Raw genomic sequence first — 22,289 nt, 5'->3', positions numbered from 1 at the left:
CAAGTCACTTCGCTTCCCTGTGCCTCAGTACCTCATCTGTAAAGTGGGGATTAAGGCTGTGAGCCCATGTGGGATGTGGATTCTGTCCAACCCGATTTGCTTGTATCCAGCCCAGTGCTTAGTATATATGTTTGTACGTATTTATTACTCTATTTATTTATTTATTTTATTTGTACATATTTATTCTATTTATTTTACTTCGTTAATATGTTTTGTTTTGTTGTCTGTCTCCCCCTTCTAGACTGTGAGCCCGCTGTTGGGTAGGGGACCGTCTCTGTTGCCAACTTGGACTTCCCAAGCGCTTAGTACAGTGCTCTGCACACAGTAAGCACTCAAATATGAATGAATGAATGTACATATTTATTACTCTATTTTATTTTTACATATTTATTCTAATTATTTTACTTTGTTAATATGTTTTGTTTTGTTCTCTGTCTCCCCCTTCTAGAATGTGAGCCTGCTGTTGGGTAGGGACTGTCTCTAGATGTTGCCGACTTGTACTTCCCAAGCGCTTAGTACAGTGCTCTGCACGCAGTAAGCGCTCAATAAATACGATTGAATGAATGAATGTACATATGTATTATTCTATTTATTTATTTTATTTGTACATATTTATTCTATTTATTTTACTTCATTAATATGTTTTGTTCTCTGTCTCCCCCTTCTAGACTGTGAGCCCACTGTTGGGTAGGGACCGTCTCTAGATGTTGCCGACTTGTACTTCCCAAGCGCTTAGTACAGTGCTCTGCACACAGTAAGCGCTCAATAAATGCGATTGAATGAATGAATGAATGTACATATTTATTACTCTATTTTATTTGTACATATTTATTCTATTTATTTTATTTTGTCAATATGTTTTGTTTTGTTCTCTGTCTCCCCCTTCTAGACTGTGAGCCCACTGTTGGGTAGGGACCGTCTCTATATGTTGCCGACTTGTACTTCCCAAGCACGTAGTCTGTGCTCTGCACACAGTAAGCGCTCAATAAATCTGATTGAATGAATGAATGAACATATTTATTACTCTATTTTATTTGTACATATTTATTCTATTTATTTTACTTCGTTAATATGTTTTGTTTTGTTCTCTGTCTCCCCCTTCTAGACTGTGAGCCCACAGTTGGGTAGGGACCGTCTCTATATGTTGCCAACTTGTACTTCCCAAGCTCTTAGTCCAGTGCTCTGCACACAGTAAGCGCTCAATGAATACGATTGAATGAATGAATGAATAGTACAGTGCTTGGCACGTAGTAAGCGCTTATGTTGGGTAGGGACCGTCTCTGTATGTTGCCAACTTGTACTTCCCAAGCGCTTAGTACAGTGCTCTGCACACAGTAAGCACTCAATAAATACGACTGATTGATTAACATGCTATAATTATTATTATTGTTGTAAGTACGATTGGCCAACAAAAAGGAGCAACAACAAATCAATTGTCAAAACAACTGACTTGGATTTCTGATATCCCGAGGACGCACTACCAAGAACCCCACTGCCTAGGGTTAAGGGGTTCCATCGGCGCTTAGAACAGTGCTTTGCACATAGTAAGCGCTTAATAAATGCCATTGTTATTACTACGGCAGGCAGTTGGGTTGTTGCTGTTCCTCGGCCTGGTGGTTTTTACGGTTTTAGTGGTTTTAAACCGAATAGAGCAAACAGACTCTCCCAGCTAGCGGAGAGTGTGTCTCTGTGGCGAATCTCCCCACAACAGGAAGAGGAAGGAAGAAGGCGAGAGGAAGCTACCAACCCTGAGTGTTTGAGAGATTCATACAGTGCTCTGCACACAGTAAGCGCTCAATAAATACGATTGAATGAATGAATGAATAGTACAGTGCTTGGCACGTAGTAAGCGCTTATGTTGGGTAGGGACCGTCTCTACATGTTGCCAACTTGTACTTCCCAAGCGCTTAGTACAGTGCTCTGCACACAGTAAGCGCTCAATAAATGCGACTGATTGATTAACGAGCTATAATGATTATTATTGCTGTAAGTACGATTGGCCAACAAAAAGGAGCAACAACAAATCAATTGTCAAAACAACTGACTTGGATTTCTGATATCCCGAGGACGCACTACCAAGAACCCCACTGCCTAGGGTTAAGGGGTTTCCATCGGCGCTTAGAACAGTGCTTCGCACATAGTAAGCGCTTAATAAATGCCATTGTTATTATTACGGCAGGCAGTTGGGTTGTTGCTGTTCCTCGGCCTGGTGGTTTTTACGGTTTTAGTGGTTTTAAACCGAATAGAGCAAACAGACTCTCCCAGCTAGTGGAGAGTGTGTCTCTGTGGTGAATCTCCCCACAACAGGAAGAGGAAGGAAGAAGGCGAGAGGAAGGGGGAAGCTACCAACCCTGAGTGTTTGAGAGATTCATACAGTGCTCTGCACACAGTAAGCGCTCAATAAATACGACTGAATGAATGAATACCGTGCCCTCCCTCTCCCGTCTCTGCTTCTAAAATCACCTCTTCCCTGGAGCCCGCCGGGAGACATCCTGGCATATTCTCCTTCCTCTAGGACCCAGGTTTCCGGGCCCCACCTCCTTCCACTCTCCAGAAATTCAAGCGCTTAGTACGGTGCTTTGCCCGCGGTGAGCGCTCAATATATGTCACCAACTTGTACTTCCCAAGCGCTTAGTACAGTGCTCTGCACACAGTAAGCGCTCAATAAATACGATTGTGAGCCCACTGTTGGGTAGGGGCCATCTCTCTATGGTGCCAACTTGGACTTCCCAAGGGCTTAGTACAGTGCTCTGCACACAGTAAGCGCTCAATAAATACGATTGTGAGCCCACTGTTGGGTAGGGACCGTCTCTCTGTGTTGCCAACTTGGACTTCCCAAGCGCTTAGTATGGTGCTCTGCACACTAAATACGACTGAATGAATGAACACGATCGAATGAACGAACACTTCTTGGAAAAGACACTTTCCCAATAGCAAGAGAGAAGTCCTGTCATTTAGGTTTATTTGTGGCATCGGGCAGCGTTAGCACGGATCCGTTGCAAAATAAGTTAAATAAATAGAGCGGTCAAGTTTTTACATCTCGCGTGGCAGGGCATAGCTCCCGTAGTCCGTTGGGCGTCGACGTAACGGAGTCCCCGTGTCGACACGTTTCCATTCTCTCGCACTTCTGCATTTCCAGAAATGCACGTTCGGGGGTCTTTGATCAATCAATCGATCGTATTTATTGAGCGCTTACCGTGCGCAGAGCACCGTACTAAGCGCTCGATGTCCGTTGAGGGTTAGCACTCTTCGGGCCTGGTTTTCATCTGGGACAGCCCGATTTTCAGTAGGCCCAGGGCGTTTGAGCCTGGTTTTCATCAGGGACAGCCCGATTTTCAGTAGGCCCGTCCTCTCCCGTGGACCGACTCGGCCCGATAAGCGTTTCCGAATGGCGTTGATCCCTCCGGGATTGATTCTCCCATCCTCCTGGGCTCCTACCGCCGAGTTGCTCAACGTGGAAGCGGTGGTCGCACTCAGAGGGGCCTAGGAGGGGAACACGGAGGGTCTGGAGCAATCCGAGGGGGTCCGGGAACACCAGAAAAACGGATCCGGCGGGAATCGGACTGCCTTAAAAACGGCACCCGTCTGACCTCATCGTGTCGTGCGGCGAGTCCGTGAAACGGGTGACATCCCGTGTGTCTCAGGGCCTGGTTGTGTTGAGCGCTGTGGTAAGCTCCCCTATCCAAACTGGGAGCTACTGGGCAGGCTGGGGGGAGACGGGCAGGGCGCCGTCCGAATCGGCGGGCCCAAGCAGACGAGACACGTCGTTGGTCCCCGGGGCTCCTCGCGTCACTTCGGAGGAGGAAATTTCAGCAGCGGGTCCCGGGACGTGCGGGAAATCTCCGTCAGTTCCTCCGCGGGGGGTGGATTTCCTTTCGGTCAGTAAAATTGCTTCAGGTGGGAGAGTACGCCCAGGATCTTCGTCGAAAGATCCGCCAGCACCGACCAGACGGTCTTCTGTTCAAACTTATTTAAAAATCCATTTTCCTGCAGGAGACGATACATTTTCTGGTCATTTCAAAACTGGGGGCATATATGCTATATGTCAGCCACTGTACTAAGCACTGGGACAGATAGAAGTTAATCAGGTCGGGCACAGTCCCTGGCCCCCATGGGGCTCACAGTCATAAAACCTGTTTTATAGATTTATTTATTTTATCTATCTATTTTATTTTGTTAGTATGTTTGGTTTTGTTCTCTGTCTCCCCCTTTTAGACTGTGAGCCCACTGTTGGGTAGGGACTGTCTCTATATGTTGCCAATTTGTACTTCCCAAGCGCTTAGTACAGTGCTCTGCACACAGTAAGCGCTCAATAAATACGATTGATGATGATAGATGAGGAAATAATAATAATAATAATAATTATTATGGTATATGTTAAGTGCTTACATATGCCAGTCACTGTTAAGTGTTAACAGTGTTAAGTGTTATGCCAGTCACTGTACTAAGCGCTGAGGTGGATACAAGCAAATTGGGTTGGACACAGTCCCTGTCCCGCAAGGGACTCACAGTCTTAATTCCCATTTTACAGATGAGGTATCTGAGGCCGAGAGAATCAATCAATCAATATTTATTGAGTGCTTACTGTGTGCAGAGCACTGTACTAAGCGCTTGGGAAGTACAAGTTGGCAACATATAGAGACGGTCCCTACCCAACTGTGGGCTCACAGTCTAGAAGGGGGAGACAGAGAACAAAACCAAACATACTAACAGAATAAAATAAATAGAATAGATATGTACAAGTAAAATAGAGTAATAAATATGTACAAACATATATACATTCATTCATTCAATCATATTTATTGAGCGCTTACTGTGTGCAGAGCACTGTACTAAGCACTTGGGAAGGACAAGCTGGCAACATATAGAGACAGTCCCTACCCAACAGTGGGCTCACAGTCTAGAAGGGGGAGGCAGAGAACAAAACCAAACATACCAACACAATAAAATAAATAGAATAGATACGTACAAGTAAAATAAATAAATAAATAGAGTAATAAATCTGTACAGACATATATACATATATACAGGTGCAGTGGGGAAGGGAAGGAGGTAAGATGGGGGGGATGGAGAGGAGGACGAGGGGGAGAGGAAGGAAGGGGCTCAGTCTGGGAAGACCTCCTGGAGAGAAGTGAAGTGACTTGCCTAAGGTCACCCAGCAGACAAGTGGCAGAGCCGGGATTAGAACCCAGGTCCTTCTGACTCTCAGGCCTGGGCTGTAGCCACTAGGCCACCGTCGATGGGACCCCTCGGCTACCGGGACTCACGTCTGTTGGTCTCAACGCTGCCACTGCTGCTGTTATTAAAAGACAACTCTTTTGGAGGCTGATGAGCCCGCTGTCGGGTAGGGACCGTCTCTATATGTTGCCAACTTGGACTTCCCAAGCGCTTAGTCCAGTGCTCTGCACACAGTAAGCGCTCAATAAATACGATTGAATGAATGAATTCGTTCTGACGACTTGACACCTGTCTCCATGTTTTGTTGTCTGTTGCCTCCCCCTTCTAGACTGTGAGCCCGCTGTCGGGTAGGGACCGTCTCTAGATATTGCCAACTTGGACTTCCCAAGCGCTTAGTCCAGTGCTCTGCACCCAGTAAGCGCTCAATAAGTACGATTGAATGAATGAATATCTGGACCCAAGCTCTCTCTGGCTTCCCTCCCAGCTCCAGGGGAGAAGGCGGGGTGGGAAGGTTTCAAGTCATCAAGCAGGCCCACTGGAGTCCTCAAAGCAAAGCTTGTATCCACCCCAGCGCTTAGTACAGAGCAGCGTGGCTCAGTGGAAAGAGCCGGGGCTTTGGAGTCAGAGGTTGTGGGTTCAAATCCCGACTCCGCCAACTGTCAGCTGTGTGACTTTGGGCAAGTCACTTCTCTGGGCTTCAGTGACCTCATCTGGAAAATGGGGATTAAGACTGTGAGGCCCCCCCGTGGGTCAACCTTATCAACTAGTAACCTCCCCAGCGCTTAGAACAGTGCTTTGCATATAGTAAGCACTTAATAAATGCCATTATTATTATTATTATTATTATTATTACAGTGCCTGGCCTGTGCTCTGCGCACAGATCTTGCCCCACACTGGGCTGATCTATACCCGTCTCCATGTTTTGTTTTGTTGCCTGTCTCCCCCTTTTGACCGTGAGCCCGTCGTCGGGTAGGGACCGTCTCTATCTGTTGCCGACTTGGACCTCCCAAGCGCTTAGTACAGTGCTCTGTGCACAGTAAGCACCCAATAAATACGATGGAATGAACGAATGAAAGTTGAAAACACCCCAAAGCATCAGACGTCATTTCCACACCGGCTCCACAACACTGATTCCGATTGCATTTAGTTTCAGGATGTTTGGGCGGAAGAGGAACGAATGCCAAGGGGCTTTAACGCTAATGCGCCCACCTGTATATATGTCACCTGTATATATGTATATATGTTTGTACATATTTATTACTCTATTTATTTTACTTGTACATATCTATTCTGTTTATTTTATTTTGTTAATATGTTTGGTTTTGTTCTCTGTCTCTCCCTTCTAGACTGTGAGCCCACTTTTGGGTAGGGACTGTCTCTATATGTTGCCAGCTTGTACTTCCCAAGCGCTTAGTACAGTGCTCTGCACACAGTAAGCGCTCAATAAATACGATTGATGATGATGATGACTGTCTCTATATGTTGCCAACTTGTACTTCCCAAGCGCTTAGTACAGTGCTCTGCACACAGTAAGCGCTCAATAAATACGATTGATTGATAATGCAGTCTTCTCGACCGTGAGCCCACTGTTGGGCAGGGACTGTCTCTATATGTTGCCAACTTGGACTTCCCAAGCGCTTAGTCCAGTGCTCTGCACACAGTAAGCGCTCAATAAATACGATTGATTGATAATGCAGTCTTCTTGACCGTGAGCCCACTGTTGGGTAGGGACTGTCTCTATATGTTGCCAACTTGGACTTCCCAAGCGCTTAGTCCAGTGCTCTGCACACAGTAAGCGCTCAATAAATACGACTGATTGATAATGCAGTCTTCCTGACCGTGAGCCCACTGTTGGGTAGGGGCTGTCTCTATATGTTGCCAACTTGTACTTCCCAAGCGCTTAGTCCAGTGCTCTGCACACAGTAAGCGCTCAGTAAATACGATTGCTTGATTGATTAATGCTCTGTTCTGGGTCTTCCCCTGGTTTTGGAAAAGTCGCGTCGCTCGTATCTGGAAGGAAAATGAGGCGATTGTGTTTTCTCCCTGAGGGGCCTCTCTGCCCCGGGGGACTACTGGGAAGTTGTCTTCCCGCCTGAATTTCGGACTTCCCAAGGAGGGAGGAAGAAAAATACTAGAAATCCAGCTAGCAGAGAGGAGAGGTGAGAAACGCGCTGACACCTACCCAGCCTCCGTTCTGCCTTATCCACTCTCCGGCGTGGTGCGTGGTGAACTCCGCGATGAAGGAAGAAATCTCCTCCCGGGTCTCCCTCGTCAGCGGGACCCCGCTGCCCTGAAGCTTCTTGGTGAGAATGCCCCCCAAGACGAACACCGTCACAACCCGCCCCCAGTTGACGACGCCGTCCTCGAACTCCTTTGCCAAAACGTGGCTGAAGATCCCCCTGGCTGCCCCCACCGAGCCGACGTCGAGGCTGTCGAGGTGAGGCTTCAGGGCCCCCTCCACCTCCCCCTGGACCGAGGCTGCCACGTTCTGCAGGGCCTGGGAAGTCCTGCTCGGGGCCGTCCCGGGTCGCGGCGTCCGGAGGATGCCGTCCAGGTAGTCCTCGGCCAGGGCCCGGACGGACCAGAACACGCCGTCGTCCATGCGTCCGGCCCGGGTTACGCCTTTCCGGGGCCACTCGCCCGCTCCGCGGAGTAGGGACCCTCCGCGGCGGCGGTGCTATTTGAAGGGCGCCTCTCCGGGGCTGGGGAAATTTCCCTTTGCATCATCGAAAGCGCCGGTGAAGTCCTCTTAGTCAGTCGTCTCTTTCCTGTGTGGGCTGAGGTGAAAATGAAAGTGGAAAATTGCAGAAGGGGGAGAAAGGGAGCTTCAGAGACGGGCTACGCTTCCTCACGATTGCCATTGATGGCCTTGACAACCAGCGAACCCACTCCACAGTGTGGAAACTTGCAAGGGTGGGGACTGTCTCTATATGTTGCCAACTTGTACAGTGCTCTGCACGCAGTAAGCGATCAATAAATACGATTGATTGATTGATTGATTGCAAGGGGGTGAGCTCTGGCCAGTACAGTCCCGATCGCCGCCTCTTTGCTGGGGCCCCTGGACGATGCCCCTTGGCCCGGTTGTTACCTCTTCTCCCACTCCCTTCTGCGATACCCTGACTCGCTCCCTTTATTCGTCCCCTGCTCCCAACCCCACACCACTTCTTCATTGGTTCAATCGTATTTATTGACAGTTGGTGGGATTTGAACCCATGACCATTATTATTATTATATGTATATATCTGTAATTTACTTATTTATATATTCATTCAATCGTATATCCATTATACGTATATATCTGTAATTTACTTATATATTCATTCAATCATATATCTTATACGTATCTATATATACGTATATCTATTATGTGTATAAATATATCGATTTCATTCATTCATTCATTCAATATTTATTCAGCGCTTACTGTGTGACTCACTCCCTTTATTCATCCCCTGCTCCCAACCCCACACCACTTCTTCATTCGTTCAATCGTATTTATTGACAGTTGGTGGGATTTGAACCCATGACCATTATTATTATTATACGTATATATCTGTAATTTACTTATTTATATATTCATTCAATCATATATCTATTATACGTATTTATCTGTAATTTACTTATTTATATATTCATTCAATCATATCTATTATACGTATTTATATCTATAGATACGTATATCTATTATGCGTATAAATATATCGATTTCATTCATTCATTCAATATTTATTCAGCACTTACTGTGTGACTCGCTCCCTTTATTCATCCCCTGCTCCCAACCCCACACCACTTGTTCATTCGTTCAATCGTATTTATTGACAGTTGGTGGGATTTGAACCCATGACCATTATTATTATTATATGTATATATCTGTAATTTACTTATTTATATATTCATTCAATCGTATATCTATTATACGTATATATCTGTAATTTACTTATTTATATATTCATTCAATCATATCTATTATAAGTATCTATTATGCGTATAAATATATCGATTTCATTCATTCATTCATTCAATATTTATTCAGCGCTTACTGTGTGACTCACTCCCTTTATTCATCCCCTGCTCCCAACCCCACACCACTTGTTCATTCATTCAATCGTATTTATTGACAGTTGGTGGGATTTGAACCCATGACCATTATTATTATTATACGTATATAGCTGTAATTTATTTATTTATATATTCATTCAATCGTATATCTATTATACGTATATATCTGTAATTTACTTATTTATATATTCATTCAATCATATATCTGTTATACGTATCTATAGATACGTATATCTATTATGCGTATAAATATATCGATTTCATTCATTCATTCATTCAATATTTATTCAGCGCTTACTGTATGACTCGCTCCCTTTATTCATCCCCTGCTCCCAACCCCACACCACTTCTTCATTCGTTCAATCGTATTTATTGACAGTTGGCGGGATTTGAACCCATGACCATTATTATTATTATTATATGTATATATCTGTAATTTACTTATTTATATATTCATTCAATCATATCTATTATATGTATAATCTATAGATATGTATATCTATTATGCGTATAAATATATCGATTTCATTCATTCCTTCATTCAATATTTATTCAGCGCTTACTGTGTGACTCGCTCCCTTTATTCATCCCCTGCTCCCAACCCCACACCACTTGTTCATTCGTTCAATCGTATTTATTGACAGTTGGCGGGATTTGAACCCATGACCATTATTATTATCATCAATCGTATTTATTGAGCGCTTACTATGTGCAGAGCACTGTACTAAGCGCTTGGGAAGTACAAATTGGCAACATCTAGAGACAGTCCCATCTGTAATTTACTTATTTATATATTCATTCAATCGCATATCTATTATACGTATATATCTGTAATTTACTTATTTATATATTCATTCAATACATCTATTATACATATCTATATCTATAGATACGTATATCTATTATGCGTATAAATATATCGATTTCATTCATTCATTCAATATTTATTCAGCGCTTACTGTGTGCAGAGCATTGTACGAAGCGCTTGGGAAGTACATGGATCAGAAATGTAATTGTATTTTACTGCATTTATCAGGTTAAAAATGACAAAACGTATTCAAAGTGAAAAAAACAACTTGGTAACTGTCTCCCCCTCTAGATTATCAGCTCATTGTGGGCAGAAATGCGTCTGTTTGTTATACTGTACTCTCCCAAGCGCTTAGTACGATCTCGGGGGCATCGGACATCGCCAAGGGGCTGCAATGGACTGAAGATGCCTCATTTATGGTATTTGCTAAGCACTTACTATGTGCCAGGCACTGTACTAAGCGCTGGGGTACATACAGGCTAACCAGGTTGGACACAGTCCCTGTCATTCAATCGTATTTATTGAGCGCTTACTGTGTGCAGAGCACTGTACTAAGCGCTTGTCCCGCATAGGGTTCACAGTCTCAATCCCCATTTTACAGGTGAGGTAACTGAGGCACAGAGAAGTGCGGTGACTCGTCCAAGGTAACACAGCAGGTAAGTCGAGGGGGGAGGAGGGCAGGGATTAGAACCCAGGTCCTTCTGATTCCCAAGCCCGCACTCTATCCACTAGGCCCCGTTCCTCTCCCACCGTGAGGAGGATTGCCTAGGAACCGCTGGTTTCTAGACTGTGAGCCCACTGTTGGGTAGGGACTGTCTCTAGATGTTGCCAACTTGGACTTCCCAAGCGCTTAGTACAGTGCTCTGCACACAGTAAGCGCTCAATAAATACGATTGATTGACTGATTGATTCTAAGGATCACCAAAGGCAGGAACGTGGAAGGAAAAGAGGGGCTCATTCAGTGGTATTTATTCATTCATTCAATCGTATTTATTGAGCGCTTACTGTGTGCAGAGCACTGTACTAAGCGCTTGGGAAGTACAAGCCGGCACCATTCATTCATTCAGTCGTATTTATTGAGCGCTTACTGTGTGCAGAGGACTGTACTGAGCGCTTGGGAAGTCCAAGTCGGCACCATATAGAGACGGTCCCTTCCCAACAAGGGGCTCACAGTCTAGAAGGGGGAGACAGACGACAAAACAAAACATTTATTGAGCGCTTACAGTGTGCAGAACACTGTAGTAAGCACTTGGGAGAGTAATGTTGCAGCCGAGGAGGCCGAAGCTGAGATTTGGGGAAACAAAGAAAGGATTTATTTATTTATTTTATTCTGTTGACATGTTTTGTTTTGTTCTCCGTCTCCCCCTTCTAGACTGTGAGCCCGCTGTTGGGTAGGGACCGTCTCTAGATGGTGCCGACTTGGACTTCCCAAGCGCTTAGTACAGTGCTCTGCACACAGTAAGCGCTCAATAAATACGATTGAATGAATGAATGAATGAATGAATAAATACGATGGAATGATTGAATGAGAGGAAAAAGGGGGCTCAGCCTGGGAAGGCCTCCTGGAGGAGGTGTGATATGTTCCCAGCCTACAGTGAGCTTACAGTCTAGAGGGGGATTCCGATATTAATTTAGATAAATTAGGGAAATGTACATAAGTGCTTCAGGGCCAAGACGGAGCAGCACATTTTTTTTTTGCTGGGGGTGATTTATGGCATTTGTTAAGCGCTCAATAGATCTGATTGATTGATTGATTGGTGCCTGACTCCTTCCCTTCCCCACAGCACCTGCATATATGTACATATGTTTGTACGTATTTATTACTCTATTTTACTTGTACATATCTATTCTATTTATTTTATTTTGTTAATATGTTTTGTTTTGTTCTCCGTCTCCCCTTTCTAGACTGTGAGCCCACTGTTGGGTAGGGACCGTCTCTAGATGTTGCCGACTTGGACTTCCCAAGCGCTTAGTGCAGTGCTCTGCACACAGTAAGCGCTCAATAAATATGATTGATTGATTGATTGGTGCCTGACTCCTTCCCTTCCCCACAGCACCAATCAATAAATATGATTGACTGATGGGTGCCTGACTCCTTCCCTTCCCCACAGCACCTGCATATATGTATATAGGTTTGTACATATTTATTACTCTATTTATTTTACTTGTACATATCTATTCTATTTATTTTATTTTGTTGATATGTTTTGTTTTGTTCTCCGTCTCCCCCTTCTAGACTGTGAGCCCGCTGTTGGGTAGGGACCGTCTCTAGATGTTGCCAACTTGGACTTCCCAAGCGCTTAGTCCAGTGCTCTGCACACAGTAAGCGCTCAATGAATACGATTGATTGATTGATTGATTGACTCTGACTTGCTCCAGGGAGTGAGGAAGAGCACTGGCAGGTTGGAAGAGTCACCGGCTCGGTGTTCGGTACTATTTGTCCGCAGCCCGTGGGGGGAAAACTCCAGACCCTCTTCAGCCCGGCCCCAACCCCAAATCTTCCCCTTTCTCAAAATACCCCTGGAGAGAAGTAACTTCGAAACAGCGGGGCATTTTACCCGGGGAGAGTCCGGACTTTCCACTCTCCGCGGCCCACGAGGTGCGAAGCTGAAACCATTCAAGAGGGAGAGTTTGCAGGGAGAAGTGAAAGCATTTCCTCCATCTCATTCATTCAGTTGTATTTATTGAGCGCTTACTGTGTGATTTCCTCCATCTCATTCATTCATTCAATCGTATTTATTGAGCGCTTACTGTGTGCAGAGCACTGGACTGAGCGCTTGGGAAGTCCAAGTTGGCAACATCTAGAGACGGTCCCTACCCAACAGCGGGCTCGCAGTCTAGAAGGGGGAGACAGACAACAAAACAAAACATATTGACAAAATAAAATAAATAGAATATGTACAAGTAAAATAGAGTAAGAAATACGTACATATATATGTTTGTATACATATATACATACATATATATATACATAACAAAACAAAAACAAAAATCATAATAATAATATGTATTATTATTATTTCCTGAGTACGTATTATGTGCAGAGCCCTAAATACTTGGGAAAGTATAGAACAACAGAGTTGGTAGAACTGCTCCCTGCCCACAAGGATCTTCTAGTCTCCAGGGGGAGAAAGACATTACAATAGATTATATGTCTAGGGGAAATAATCAATCAATCAATCAACAACACACTCTTTTAGACAGTGAGCCCACTGTTGGGTAGGGGCTGTCTCTATATGTTGCCAACCTGTACTTCCCAAGCGCTTAGTACAGTGCTCTGCACACAGTAAGCGCTCAATAAATACGATTGATGATGTTGATTATATATATATATATATATATATATATATATATACACATATATACAGATTCGATACCCGTTTTCGTTCCTGCTTAGACTGAGCCCCGTGTGGGACCCGGCCAGTGTCCGACCTGATTTATGATGTCTCCGGCCCAACGCTTGGCACCTAAGAAGGGCTTAACGGATTTATTGAGCGCTTACTGTGTGCAGAGCACTGTACTAATCAATCAATCAATCAATCGTATTTATTGAGCACTTACTGTGTGCAGAGCACTGGACTAAGCGCTTGGGAAGTCCAAGTTGGCAACATCTAGAGACGGTCTCTACCCGACAGCGGGCTCACAGTCTAGAAGGAGGAGACAGAGAACAAAACCAAACATATTCACAAAATAAAATGATTAGAATAAATACGTACAAATAAAATAGAGTAATAAATCCGTACATACATATATACAGGTGCTGTGGGGAGAGGAAGGAGGGCGGTGTGTATGGCAGAGGGGGCTGTCCATCGGTGATTTTTTAAAATTATCTTTGCTAAGCATTTACTCTGTGACCTCTGACTCTCAAGCCCGTGCTCTTTCCACTAAGCCGCGTGACTTTCCCTCCCCTAACCGAGACTGGTAGAGGACTGGAAATTCTCCAAGTGAGACCCTGAGAAAAGATTCCCAAGCGCTTAGTACAGTGCTCTGCACACAGTAAGCGCTCAATAAATACGATTGATTGATTGATTGATTATTTCCCCTAGACATATAATCTATTGTAATGTCTTTCTCCCCCTGGAGACTAGAGGATCCTTGTGGGCAGGGAGCAGTTCTACCAACTCTGTTGTTCTATAGTTTCCCAAGTATTTAGGGCTCTGCACATAATACGTACTCAGGAAATAAAAATAATAATAATAATAATAATGATGGCATTTGTTAAGCGCTTACTATGTGCAAAGCACTGTTCTAAGCGCTTGGGGGGATACAGCACAGCACCTGTATATATGTTTGTACGTATTTATTACTCTATTTTACTTGTACATATCTATTCTATTTATTTTATTTTGTTAATCTGTTTGGTTTTGTTGTCTGTCTCCCCCTTCTAGACTGTGAGCCCACTGTTGGGTAGGGGACCGTCTCTATATATTGACAACTTGTACTTCCCAAGCGCTTAGTCCAGTGCTCTGCACACAGTAAGTGCTCAATAAATACGATTGAATGAATGAATGAATATATGTTTGTACATATTTATTACTCTATTTTACTTGTACATATTTATTCTATTGATTTTATTTTGTTAATATGGTTTGTTTTGTTGTCTGTCTCCCCCTTCTAGACTGTGAGCCCACTGTTGGGTAGGGACCGCCTCTATATGTTGCCAACTTGGACTTCCCAAGCGCTTAGTACAGTGCTCTGCACGCAGTAAGCGCTCAATAAATACGATTGAATGAATATATGTTTGTACATATTTATTACTCTATTTTACTTGTACATATTTATTCTATTTATTTTGTCAATAATATGTTTTGTTTTTTTCTCTGTCTCCCCCTTCTAGACTGTGAGCCCACAGTTGGGTAGGGACCGTCTCTCTAGGTTGCCAATTTGTACTTCCCAAGCGCTTAGTACAGTGCTCTGCACACAGTAAGCGCTCAATAAATACGATTGATTGATTGATTGAAGCAGCATGGTGTAGCGGGTAAAGCACGGGCCTTGGAGTCAGAAGGTCATGAGTTCTAATCCTAGCTCAGCCACTTGTCTGCTGTGTGACCTTGGGCAAGTCGCTTCTCTTCCCCCCATCGCTTTACCTCCTTCCCCTCCCCACAGCACCTGTATATATGTTTGTACAGATTTATTACTCTATTTTACTTGTACATATTTATTCTATTTATTTTACTTGGTGTATATGTTTTGTTGTCTGTCTCCCCCTTCTAGACTGTGAGCCCGCTGTTGGGTAGGGAATGTCTCTAGATGTTGCAAATTTGTACTTCCCAAGTGCTTAGTACAGTGCTCTGCACACAGTAAGCGCTCAATAAACACGATTGAATGAATGAATGAATAAATACGATTGATTGATTGATTGATAGAGGGTGATCAGGTTGTCCCACGGGGGGCTCACAGTCTCAATCCCCATTTGACAGATGAGGGAACTGAGGCCCAGAGAAGTGAAGTGATTTGCCCAAAGTCACACAGCTGACAATTGGCAGAGCTGAGATTTCATTCATTCATTCATTCATTCAATCGTATTTATTGAGCGCTTACTGTGTGCAGGGCACTGGACTAAGCGCTTGGGAAGTCCAAGTCGGCAACATCTAGAGACGGTCCCTACCCAACAGCGGGCTCCCAGTCTAGAAGCGGGAGACAGACGACAAAACAAAACATATTAGCAAAATAAAATAAATAGAATAAACATGTACAGGTAAAATGAATAAATAGAGTAATAAATCTGTACAAACATATATACATATATACAGGTGCTTTGGGGAGGGGAAGGAGGTAAGGTGGTGGGGATGGGGAGGTGGAGAGGAAGGAGGGGGCTCAGTCTGGGAATTTTTCTCCGAAACCGTTCAGTCGCTGTCTAGGGAATAATAATAATAATAATAATAATAATAATGATGGCATTTGTTAAGTGCTTACTATGTGCAGAGCACTGTTCTAAGCGCTGGGGGGGATACAAGGTGATCAAGTTGTCCCATGTGGGGCTCACAGTCTTAATCCCCATTTTACAGATGAGGTAACTGAGGCTCAGAGAAGTTAAGTGACTTGCCCAAGGTCACACAGCAGACATGTGGTGGAGTCAGGATTCGAACCCATGACCTCTGACTCCAAAGCCCGTGCTCTTTCCACTGAGCCACGCTGCCTCATCGCAATGCCACGGTCCTGGGAGTCGGAGGGCCTGAGTTCTAATCCTGGCTCTGCTCCCCCCGTCCGCTCCGAGACCGTGAGCAAGTCATCGTCATCAATCGTATTTATTGAGCGCTTACTATGTGCAGAGCACTGTACTGAGCGCTTGGGAAGTACAAATTGGCAACATCTAGAGACGGTCCCTACCCAACAGTGGGCTCACAGTCTAACAGGGGGAGACGGAGAACAAAACCAAACATACTAACCAAATAAAATAAATAGGATAGATATGTACAAGTAAAATAAATAGAGTAATAAATATGTACAAACATATATACATATATACAAGTGCTGTGGGGAAGGGAAGGAGGTAAGATGGGGGGGATGGAGAGGGGGACGAGGGGGAGAGGAAGGAAGGGGCTCAGTCTGGGCCCTTCAGTTCCCTCATCATCATCATCAATCGTATTTATTGAGCGCTTACTATGTGCAGAGCACTGTACTAAGCGCTTGGGAAGTACAAATTGGCAACATATAGAGACAGTCCCTACCCAACAGGGGATTCAATACCTGTCTAGGTATTGACGAGGTAAGCCTCACCCCGCTTCCCTCCATTCCCTGGTCCCTGCCCGGCTCCTGTCAGGCGGCCCAGTCCGTACTTTTCTTTTACAAAGCAGAAGGCAGGCAGTAGAGGCTGTCAATCAATCAATCAATCAATCAATCGTATTTATTGAGCGCTTACTATGTGCAGAGCACTGTACTAAGCTCTTGGGAAGTACAAATTGGCAACACACAGAGACAGTCCCTACCCAACAGTGGGCTCAAGCAGCACGCTGCGTGTGACCTTGGACAAGTCACTTAACTACTCTGGGCCACTGTTGGGCAGGGACTGTCTCCATATGTTGCCAACTTGTACTTCCCAAGCGCTTAGTACAGTGCTCTGCACACAGTAAGCGCTCAATAAATACGATTGATTGATAATGCAGTCTTCTTGACTGTGAGCCCGCTGTTGGGTAGGGACTGTCTCCACATGTTGCCAACTTGTCCTTCCCAAGCGCTTAGTCCAGTGCTCTGCACACAGTAAGCGCTCAATAAATACGATTGATTGATAATGCAGTCTTCTTGACTGTGAGCCCGCTGTTGGGTAGGGACTGTCTCTACATGTTGCCAACTTGTACTTCCCAAGCGCTTAGTCCAGTGCTCTGCACACAGTAAGCGCTCAATAAATACGATTGATTGATAATGCAGTCTTCTTGACTGTGAGCTCACTGTTGGGTAGGGACTGTCTCTACATGTTGCCAACTTGTACTTCCCAAGCGCTTAGTACAGTGCTCTGCACACAGTAAGCGCGCAATAAATACGATTGATTGATTGGGCCTCACTTACCTCACCTATAAAATGGGACTTCAATACCCGATATACAAACAGAACTCGTTCAGTCGCATTGTGTCCGCACATCCGCCAAGCTCGCTCTCTTCCTCCCTTCAAAGCCCTACTGAGAGCTCACCTCCTCCAGGAGGCCTTCCCACACTCAGCCCCCTCCTCCCTCTCCCCATAATAATAATAATAATAATAATAGCATTTATTAAGCGCTTACTATGTGCAAAGCACTGTTCTAAGCGCTGGGGAGTTTACAAGGTGATCAGATTGTCCCACGGGGGGGCTCACAGTCTTAATCCCCATTTTATAGATGAGGTAACTGAGGCACAGAGAAGTGAAGTGACTTGCCCAAAGTCACACAGCTGACAAGTGGCAGAGCCAGGATTTGAACCAATGACCTCTGACTCCAAAGCCCAGGCTCTTTCCACTGAGCCCCCCGCCTTACTTCCTTCCCCTCCCCACAGCACCTGTATATAGTAAGCACTTAATAAATGCCATTATTATTATTATTATTATTATTAGGAGAGTGCTAGATAACAATAAACAGACACATTCCCTGCCCAGCGAGCTTACAGTCTAGAGGGGGAGACGGGCATTAGTCGAAATAAATGAATTACAGATGTGGATGTAAGTGCTGTGGGGCTGCGAGTGGGGATTATAATTACCATCATATTTATTGAGCACTTACTATGTGTGCATTTCCCAGATGAGGTAACTGAGGCCCAGAAATAATACCATTATTATTATTATTACAGTAACTGGCACATAGGAAGCACTTAACAAATACCATTATTATTATTATTACAGTGGCCTGGCACATAGTAAGTGCTTAACAAATACCATTATTACTACTATTATTATTATTACAGTACCTGGCACATAGTAAGCACTTAACAAATACCATTATTACCACTATTATTATTATTATTACAGTACCTGGTACATAGTAAGTGCTTAACAAATACCAGTATTACTACTATTATTATTATTATTACAGTACCTGGCACATAGTAAGCCTTGACAAAAACCATTATTACTACTATTATTATTATTATAGTACCTGGCACATAGTAAGCGCTTGACAAATACCATTATTACTACTATTATCATTATTACAGTGCCTGGCACATAGTAAGCGCTTAACAAAACCATTATTACTACTATTATTATTATTACAGTAGCTGGCACATAGTAAGCACTTAACAAATCCATTATTACTACTATTATTATTATTACAGTACCTGGCACATAGTAAGCGCTTAACAAATACCATTATTAATACTATTATCATTATTACAGTACCTGGCACATAGTAAGCGCTTGATAAAAACCATTACTACTACTATTATTATTATTACAGTACCTGGCACATAGTAAGCACTTAACAAATACCATTATTACTACTATTATTATTATTACAGTACCTGGCACATAGTAAGTGCTTGACAAAAACCATTATTACTACTATTATTATGATTATTATTACAGTACCTGGCACATAGTAAGTGCTTGACAAAAACCATTACTACTACTATTATTATTATTACAGTACCTGGCACATAGTAAGTGCTTGACAAAAACCATTATTATTATTATTATAATTATTGTTATTATTACAGTTCCTGGCACATAGTAAGTGCTTAACAAATGCCATTATTATTATTGTTATTATTACAGTGCCTGGAACATAGCAAGCATTTAACAAATACCATTATTACTATGATTATTCTTACAGTACCTGGCACATAGTGAGCGCTTAACAAATACCATTATTATACAAGTTGCCAACTTGTACTTCCCAAGCGCTTAATACAGTGCTCTGCACACAGTAAGCGCTCAATAAATATGATTGATTGATTGATTGATTATTATTATGGGCCTCAGTTCCCTCATCTGTAAAATGGGGATGAAGACTGTGAGCCCCCCGTGGGACAACCTGATTACCTTGTATCCACCCCAGCGCTTGGAACAGTGCTTAGCACAGAGTAAGTGCTTAACAAATACCGCCATTATTATTATTATTATTGTTGTTACTATTACAGTTCCTGGCACATAGTATGCTCTTAACAAATACCATTATTATTATTGTTATTATTACAGTGCCTGGAACATAGTAAGCATATAACAAATACCATTATTACTATTATTTTTATTATTACAGTACCTGGCACATAGTAAATGCTTAACAAATACCATTATTATTATTATTATTATTGTTATTATTACAGTTCTGGGCACATAGTATGCTCTTAACAAACACTATTACTATTGTTATTATCACAGTGACCTGGCCCATAGTAAGCGCTTCACAAATACCATTATTATTATTATTATTGTTACAGTTCCTGCACATAGTATGCTCTTAATACCATTATCATTATTATTACAGTGCCTGGAACATAGTAAGCGCTTTACAAACACCATCATTTATTATTATTATTATTATTACTATCATTATGATTATTAACAGTGCTTGGAACGTAGTAAGCACTTAACAGACACCATCATTTACTATGATTATTATTATTATTACAGTGCCTGGAACGTAGTAAGTGCTTAACAAACACCATCATTTATTATTATTATTATTAGTAGTAGTAGTAGTAGTATTGTTACAGTGCCTGGAACGTAGTAAGTGCTTAACAAACACCATCATTTATTATTATTATAATTATTATTATTATTGTTACAGTGCCTGGAAGTAGTAAGCGCTTAACAAACACCATCATTTATTGTTACTATTATTATTATTATTATTATTATAGTTACAGTGCCTGGAACATGGTAAGCGCTTAACAGCATCATTTATTATTATTATTATGATTATTATCATTATTGTTACAGTGCCTGGAACGTAGTAAGCTCTTAACAAACACCATCATTTATTATTATCATTATTATTATTATTGTTACAGTGCCTGGAACATAGTAAGAGCTTAACATCATCATTTATTATTATTATCATTATTGTTACAGTGCCTGGAACGTACTAAGCGCTTAACAAACACCATCATTTATTCTTATTATCATTATTATTATTATTATTATTGTTACAGTGCCTGGCACATAGGAAGTGCTTAACCAACATCTTTACAGTCATTATGACTATTATTATTATTATTATTATTGTTAAAAAAGCTCTTGGGAGGGTAGAAGGTAACAGTTGGGGGACACATTACAATGCCTGGCACATAGGAAGTGCTTAACCAACATCATTATTTATAGTCATTACGACTATTATTATTATTATTATTATTATTATTATTATTATTATTCTTACAGTGCCTGGCACATAGGAAGTGCTTAACCATCATTATTTATAGTGACTATGGCTATTATTATTATTATTATTCAAAAAGCTCTTGAGAGGGTAGAAGGTAACAGTTGGAGGACACATTTCAGTGCCCGGCACGTAGGAAGTGCTTAACCAACATCATTATTTATAGATTATTATTATTATTATTATTATTATTATTATTATTATTATTATTATTATTATTAAAAAAGCTCTTGGGAGGGTAGAAGGTAACAGTTGGGGGACACATTTCCGGGCCAGAGCAAGTTGACAGTCATCCAGGGGATGATGACTGTGTTGTTGATGTTGTTGTTGTTAGACTGTGAGCCCACTGTTGGGTAGGGACCGTCTCTATATGTTGCCAATATGTACTTCCCAAGCGCTTAGTACAGTGCTCTGCACATAGTAAGCGCTCAATAAATACGATTGATTGACTGTACAGTGCCTGGCACATAGGAAGTGCTTAACCAACATCATTATTTATAGTCATTACGATTATTATTATTATTATTATTATTATTATTATTATTATTATTATTATTGTTACAGTGCCTGGCACTGCCAACTTGTACTTCCCAAGCGCTTAGTCCAGTGCTCTGCACACAGTAAGCGCTCAATAAATACGATTGATTGATTGATTGGCACATAGGAAGTGCTTAATAATAATAATAATAATAATGGCATTTATTAAGCGCTTACTATGGGCAAAGCACTGTTCTAAGCGCTGGGGAGGTTACAAGGTGATCAGGTTGTCCCACGCGGGGGGGGGGCTCACAGTCTTCATCCCCATTTTACAGATGAGGGAACTGAGGCCCAGAGAAGTGAAGTCACTTGCCCAAAGCTTAACCAACACCATTATTTATCATCAATCGTATTTATTTTTTTATTTATTATTTATAGTCATTATGACTATTATTATTATTATTATTAAAAAAGCTCTTGGGAGGGTAGAAGGTAACAGCTGGGGGACACATTTCCTGGCCAGAGCAAGTTGACAGTCATCAAGGGGATGACTGTGTTGTTGATGTTGTTGTTGTTAGACTGTGAGCCCACTGTTGGGTAGGGACCGTCTCTCTATGTTGCCAATTTGTACTTCCCAAGCGCTTAGTACAGTGCTCTGCGCATAGTGAGCGCTCAATAAATACGATTGATTGATTGATTGTTGTTGTTGAGTGCGAAGGGGGCCGCGGCCCCTTTAAATTCCGGCCCCACCCCCCAGAATAGGCCACGCCCCTTTGTCGCCTGGCAACGCCGGTTCAAGGCCCCCCCGAGGGGCGGGGCCCGCGCCCCCTCGCGCGCGCTCCGGCCAATCACAGCGCTCCGCGGGGCGAGGCCCCGCCCCGCTCCTCCGCCATTGGCCGGGCAGCGCTACGCAGCCGACCAATCCCCGCGCTGTCCCGCGCGGTGACGTCACGGCCCGAACGACCAAACAGAAAAGTTTACTCAACA

The 22,289-nt window shown here is 42.9% G+C and overlaps 1 protein-coding gene across 1 annotated transcript; it reads right to left on the bottom strand.

The window, feature by feature from the left end:
* Nucleotides 1-2,953: 2,953 nt before the first annotated feature.
* On the bottom strand, nt 2,954-8,139 carry BCL2A1 (BCL2 related protein A1). The gene is made up of 2 exons (XM_038767383.1): nt 7,361-8,139; nt 2,954-3,987 (listed from the first exon to the last, which is right to left on the bottom strand). The coding sequence occupies exons 1-2, from the start codon at nt 7,778-7,780 to the stop codon at nt 3,880-3,882; spliced, it is 528 nt and encodes a 175-aa protein (XP_038623311.1). The 5' UTR covers nt 7,781-8,139; the 3' UTR covers nt 2,954-3,879.
* Nucleotides 8,140-22,289: the final 14,150 nt, after the last annotated feature.

This window comes from Tachyglossus aculeatus, chromosome 26 (assembly GCF_015852505.1).
Source record: "Tachyglossus aculeatus isolate mTacAcu1 chromosome 26, mTacAcu1.pri, whole genome shotgun sequence".
Taxonomy (NCBI): domain Eukaryota; kingdom Metazoa; phylum Chordata; class Mammalia; order Monotremata; family Tachyglossidae; genus Tachyglossus; species Tachyglossus aculeatus.
Note: the sequence above shows the minus strand (reverse complement) of the source record. Positions and strands in the feature narration are given on the sequence as shown.